Source organism: Salmo salar, chromosome 20 (genome assembly GCF_965601325.2).
Source record: "Salmo salar chromosome 20, fSalSal1, whole genome shotgun sequence".
Lineage (NCBI taxonomy): Eukaryota > Metazoa > Chordata > Actinopteri > Salmoniformes > Salmonidae > Salmo > Salmo salar.
Window position 1 is genome coordinate 43,027,505 of NC_138310.1, and position 6,822 is coordinate 43,034,326.

Consider the following 6,822-nt stretch of genomic DNA (forward strand, 5'->3'; position numbering starts at 1 on the left):
GAGCTAGCTGGATCCTATTGCCGCGTTCTAACAATAATTTGCATATTTCCTTTTGGGAACGCCTACTTTGTGATGCGTTCCATCTTCTCCCACCGGCTATTGGGTAGTGAGTAAAAACGCCAGATGGATGCTTCACATTTATACTTCCGGTGAAATATCTGTCTAATTGTTATTTATTTTTTTATTTTTTTTAATTATTTTTTGTTGTTTATTATTTATTTTATTTTTTTTATTTTTATTTTTTTATTTCTATCCATCCAAAACACTTTTGAGAGAGCTTAGGTGTGAAACTTAACAAAACTAACAAAAATCTATGCATTTGGGTTGTCTAGGGATTTAATTTGGTTAAAGTGAAACATATAGAACGGTTAATGAAACAACTCAAAAGCCACCAGATTTAGTAGCACATGAGATATTTTGGCAGTACATATCAACAAAAAAACTATTGAAAATACAGTTGCTAAAATAACTTATCTGGAGGTTAGTTGCAAAGCCTGTATCAACTTAATATATATAAAAAACAAACTGTTAGTAGTCTATTTCTGCAGTGGGAGGCCCATGTCCTCTGAGAGCATGAAATGTTATTGTTGCTTTTTTCTATAGTGGCTTAATAATACATTTTCAGAGTGGAATATATAGTAGAATATACTCTAATTGGAATCTATTCTAACAAGCCACTGTACGTGCACATGGGGAACTCGGTAACTGTGTCGTACACTATGAAACAGAAGTTACTGCTGTGATACACTACTAGGATATGGAAGATACTGCCGCTCCCAAGGACAGGACCAGGGTCCCTTACACATGGTTTATATGCGTATCAAACTATATGGTGCTTTTCGGAGCCAATCAGTAAAACAGATCCTTTACGCTTTGCTCTTCTCTGACGTCTCTGTGCCTGCATTCGCCCTGCCCGATCTGAAACGTTGACTCAGCTCTGCCGACAATACTGAGCAGCAGGATTTCTTCTGGTCCTTGGCTTGGTCGCGGGCCTTGGAGGCAAGCTCCAGGAGGGCAATGAGGAGGCCCAGGCCACACCCCAGGGCCAGCAGCATGAAGAGGCCCCTCAGGAGGTGGGCCTGGAGGGCCTGTGGGGCTTGGCCCCCGTCTGGCATACAGCTGTTGGCCCACCACTTACTCTGCAGGTACGCCAATTCCCCAGACTCACTCAGCTGCAGTATGGCCACCGTTATGTTCTTCATCATAGGGGAGCCTAGGGGTGCTGCAATGCAGTACCCTCTCATGGCAATGAGTTCACTGCTGCGGATCAGGTTGCAGTAGCGAGCCACAGCCAGGTCCAGAGACGCTGCTTCGCCAATGAAGGCGTAGTTGCCTTCCTGGGCACGTCGATTGCCCTCTTCCACAGAAGGCACACAACTCTTCTTCCTCTCCATGTGCTGGAAGATGCGTCGGTAGGTGGGGTTGTTGGAGTTTTTGAAGAAATTGAACGTGGTGCCGCCTTCCACTGTTCCATAGTCAATGACGTCCTGTCTGGCCAGCTCATCGAAGTTCATCACCGAGACGTGTTTGGTGTCGGAGCGTAGCATGGTGTTGAAGTTGCTGAAGTCCTGTCTAATTGTTACATTCACCAAAATAAGAGTTGTTGTTTTGTTATGTTATTGTATCCCACGATTAAATCGGGAGTGGACTGTGGAACTGTCTCCATCGCTTACGTTTTTACTTTCATGCGTTGGTCACACGCAATATCTCAGACCTGGACCGATTTAGTGGAACTAGGGTGAATGATTCTATTTGTCATAGATGACTTAGCTGGCAACGTCACGAAAACGATGCCCACGCTTCAATTGGGAAGAAGTCCATGAGTTGTTGTGAATCTGAATAGCCAGATAGCTACCAACAATGACGAGAAACTGCCATGCGCGGAATCATAGTGACTCGTTTCAGACAGTTTCATCTTGTTATTGATACCATGTGTTTTGCGCTGTTTTGACTGATTTCAGGTCAATGCTAATATTTCTCAAATTTGCTAGCTAAACAACAACTGTGACGATGTATTTGAGATATGTGCTCCTTGTGCAAATGTATTTGTTTTTAATAAATATTTGAGGCAAAATATAGTTATTCTTCTTTAAAAATTGGGTTAGTGGATTGCATCCAACGTTTAAGGTGCATACAGCGCCACCTACTGTACTGGAGTGTGAGGCCAGTCACAGCCTACCTCATTAAATTCTCTTCATTTGTCCTGTTCCTCTAAGAAAGTGAAATAGAGCCCTAGGCACCACTTCCCTCCCTCCCTCCCCCACCCCAACCTCTCTAACCCTTTCACACAATCTCTCCCCATCTAGGCCATACGTTCACAAAATATCAACACATGCTCCACCGTTTCCACAACTAAACACTCTTCACACAGATCTGTTTCATGTCTCCCTATCATCCACGAGGCATTCAAACCTGTGTGCCCAAACCGTAGTCTACTCCACATAACTTCCTCTCTCCTACATCCCACACTCCCCACCTCTTCCTTAACTGACTGGTGCACACAATAAAATTGCTTCCCTTACTACTAGCATCCCACTCCCTATGCCAAAGATCAAGTTATTTTGCCAGGATCAAGAACTTGACTTCCCTTCGGCCCAACGGGACCTGAATATCTACCCCCTCACTCCACTCTTGGGCCACCACATCAGCGTTCTCATTATCCTCCACACCCACATGGGTGGGAACCCAGCAAAAGCTTACCACCAATCCTATCCTCTCCAATCCCATTAACAGCACCATCTCCACAAACAAGTCTCCCCTATCCGACCTGTCCGTCTCCACGCCACTCAACACTGACTTATCAGAACAGATCACCACTCTGAGTGGTTTCACCTCCTCCACCCATCTCAAACCTATAATCATGGCCATCAACTCGGCCGCAAACATTGACACATAATCAGTTAACCGCTTACATACTCTAACATTGAAATCTGGGATATACACCCCTGCCCTACCGCTGACTGGATCCTTTGAACCATCTGTATATGTCCTTTTAAAAACGAATAAAAACGATTATCTATGTATCTCTCCATTCCCCGCCTCACGTCCTCACCCCATTCTCTCCTACTCTCAATCATATCCACATCTACACTTGGTTTCGGAAACACCCATGGAGGAATGTTCCCCAATGCAATTGCCGGCCCGATCTTGCTCTCCCCCAGTCCATATTCTACAACTTTCTGCTCAATTGTTCACCCGTACGCCCTCTGCTTACCCACTCCTCACAGGATGTCCTTTTAACTCCCTTTCAACCTCGCCAAGTACGCTAATCCAAGTTTGTCCCACCTACTCCTCAGTGGCAGTTCCCCACTATCCACCTGCAATGCCTCAACAGGTGTCGTCCTGAAGTCACCCACACACAATCTCAGGGCCCTTGACTGTATCCTATCCAGCCGCTGTAGTACCGTTTTGGCTGCCGATTCATATACAAAGCACCCATAATCCTTAAAATGACCTGATCAATGCCTGATACATACACAACAGTGTTTGTCTATCTGACCCCCAATCATATCCTGCCACTGCCCTCATGAGGTTCAGCACCTTCCTACACTTCCATGTAAGCCTCTCATCAAACCACATACCTAAATACTTATCAAACTCAGACACCCTACCTATATCAATCAAATGTATTTATAAAAGCCCTTCTTATATCAGCTGATGTCACAAAGTGCTGTACAGAAACCCAGCCTAAAACCCCAAACAGCAAGCAATGCAGGTGTAGAAGCACAGTGGCTAGGTAAAACTCCCTAGAAAGGACAGAACCTAGGAAGAAACCTAGAGAGGAACCAGGCTATGAGGGGTGGCCAGTCCTCTTCTGGCCGTGCCGGGTGGAGATTATAACAGAACATGGCCAAGATGTTCAAATTTTCATAGATGACAAGCAGGGTCCAATAATAATAATCACAGTGGTTGTCAAGGGTGCAACAGGTCAGCACCTCAGGAATAAATGTCAGTTGGCTTTTCATAGCCTATCATTGAGAGTATCTCTACCGCTCCTGCTGTCTCTAGAGAGTTGAAAACAGCAGGTCTGGGACAGGTAGCACGTCCGGTGAACAGGTCAGGGTTCCATAGCCGCAGGCAGAACAGTTGAAACTGGAGCAGCAGCATGGCCAGGTGGACTAGGGACAGCAAGGAGTCATCAGGCCAGGTAGTCCTGAGGCATGGTCCTAGGGCTCTGGTCCTCCGAGAGAGAGAGAAAGAAAGAGAGAATTAGAGAGAGCATACTTAAATTCACACAGGACACCGGATAAGACAGGATAAATACTCCAGATATAACAGACTGACCCTAGCCCCCCGACACAAACTACTGCAGCATAAATACTGGATGCTGAGACAGGAGACAGGAGACAGGCTAAGACATTTCCACATATATCCTGACTGTATATTTGCAGCCTAACATCTGTATCCTTTCTCCTAGCAAACACCAAGCAGGACTTGGCCACAGACATCCTAAACCCTAATGTTAGAGACCAATCTTCCACAGCTTCTTGAATCTTCCTCATCACATATTTCACATTCCACCTCTCTTCCATACAGCCCCATCATAAGTATACAAAGCCACACCCACTCCCTGTCCCACCTTTTTAAATATATAATCTATCATCAGGGTGAACAACACCAGACTAACCACACTTCCCTGAGGAGTATCATTGTCCACTTCAAATCACATTGACAATTCTAAGCCCACCCTCACCCGCATGACCCGATCGAACAGGAAGTTCATGACTCAGTTATAAAGACGTCCCCCAGTGCCCAATGCACTCAGCTTGATCAACAACCTATCCCTCCACATGGTATTGTAAGCTTTCTCAATGTCCAAATACACAAATCTCATCACCTCTTTAATCGTCAGGGCCTTGGCCATCTCTTTACTAACTGTCACCAGGGCATCAATGGCAGACCTCCCTCTACTGAACCCACTCTGTGCTACGCTCAACAAACCCCTAACTTCCAAGAAATACAGTACATCATCCTACTCACTATCATCTATTCCATCAGCTTACACATATTGGATGTCAACGCGATAGGCCTATAACTGCCCGGCCATCGGGATCTTTACCTGTCTTTACAAACGGCAACACCACCGCATGTTTCCACCCAGCAGGTATCACCCAGCAGGTATCACCCCAGTCCTCCACACCTAATTATACAACCCTAACACTGCTTCCAACACACTGTTCGGTGCATGCTTAAACATCACATAACACACCCTATTTTCTCCAAGAGCAGTCCACCTGCATCCCTCCAACGTCCTTGTCATCTCATACATATAAAACTCTGCATCTATAGCTTCTCCTGACTCCCCTTTTTTATTTAAAACATCTCGTTGCACCTTTAACTTTTCCCCACATCTCCTTTTGCTCTCATCACACAGGTGCTCACATCTATGAACCGCTGCAAATGCACCACAAAATATGTTATCAACAATCTAAGCCAACACAGTCTGTTTGCCCCATAGTTGCCTATAGGTTGTTTTTTTCCTTCCATTACCACCACCAACTGGACTGGAGTATGGATCAGAGACGGAAGGTCTAAATCCTACCCAATAGTCTCGTCTCCCTAAGGAAACAAAATACATAATTAAATACTACATCCCCTGAAGATTTCCCAAGCAGTTCACTTAATCTCGGCTCTTCAACCCCATTACTCCTCAAATCTTATAACAATCGCTCTCTTTCCTTCCCATATTTTTGGCACTGAAATAGAACATGTTCCCTTGGCCTCCCAAATGGCACAGCGGTCTAAGGCACTGCATTGCAGTGCAAGAGGTGTCACTATAGACCTGGGTTCGATCACGGCTGTATTACAACCGGCCGTGACCGGGAGTCCCATAGGGCGGCACACAATTGGCCCAGCGTAGAGCGAGTTAGGGGAGGGTTTGGCTGGGGGGGCTTTACTTGGCTCATCGTGCTCTAGCAACTCCTTTTGGTGGCCGGGCACCTGCAGGCTGACCTCGGTTGTCAGGTGAACCTTGTTTCCTTTCCTCTGGCTTCCGGGTTAACCGGGCGGATGTTAAGAAGCGTGGTTTGGCGGGTCATGTTTCGGAGGACGCATGACTCGACCTTCGCCTCCCGAGCCCGTTGAGGAGTTTCAGCGATGAGACAAGATCGAAATTGGGGAGAAATAAAAATGTGTTGCATTGTCTCCATCTCCTCCTGACAATGAACACCCCTCCCAGTCAGATGTTTCTTCGCCAAATTCAATGTACTATTGAGCGTTCTGGGTCCCAGTCTCAGCCGTGTGATTACATTTTCCTCCCTTCTCTCTCGGCCTGATGACCTCCCTGACCCAACCTTTTCGTATACAGGTCTCTTCCCTTTCTCCTTTACTGATTGACAATTCCATCTTAACATTAGGATGTTTAAGAGCCTGCTTGGTGATAACATCCACCTCCTCCTTCCCTTCTACTCCCACACGAGCTGGTACCCAGAGGAACATCACAAATACCCCCATCTGTCTCACCCTATATAAGCACTGAAAAACCACATACAATATATCCTGTCAAAAATGTATTTAAGCTCATCACTGCTGTACAGGAGTCAGGGCAGGTGACTACTCCGTCTGGCCTCACCACCTCCTCCCACTTTGCAGCCAAGAGTATGGCTTCAACTCCATTGTGTAAACAGATAAATTATCAGTTTCTCTTTGTGTTACTGCCACCTTAAACTCAGGATGCATCAGTGTTGTTCCTAAACAACCAACCCATAAATAGAGATCCCTGTCTATTGAGGTCATTAACAAAATTAGACTAATTGGCCAGATGGTGGCGCTATAACAAGAGATTGAAAATGCTTAATTTGACAGGTCAAGGGCCGAACACCG

At 45.8% G+C, this 6,822-nt stretch overlaps 1 protein-coding gene across 1 annotated transcript; it reads right to left on the reverse strand.

Annotated features, from left to right (window-relative positions):
- Positions 1 to 248: 248 nt before the first annotated feature.
- Positions 249 to 1,851, reverse strand: LOC106580645 (glutamate receptor U1). Its single transcript, XM_014161924.3, has one exon. The coding sequence runs from the start codon at positions 1,545 to 1,547 to the stop codon at positions 867 to 869; it is 681 nt and encodes a 226-aa protein (XP_014017399.1). The 5' UTR covers positions 1,548 to 1,851; the 3' UTR covers positions 249 to 866.
- Positions 1,852 to 6,822: the final 4,971 nt, after the last annotated feature.

Coding starts and splice junctions, on each gene's coding strand:
- LOC106580645 (XM_014161924.3), bottom strand. CDS start 1,547: ATGCTACGCTCCGACACCAAACACGTCTCGGTGATGAACTTCGATGAG.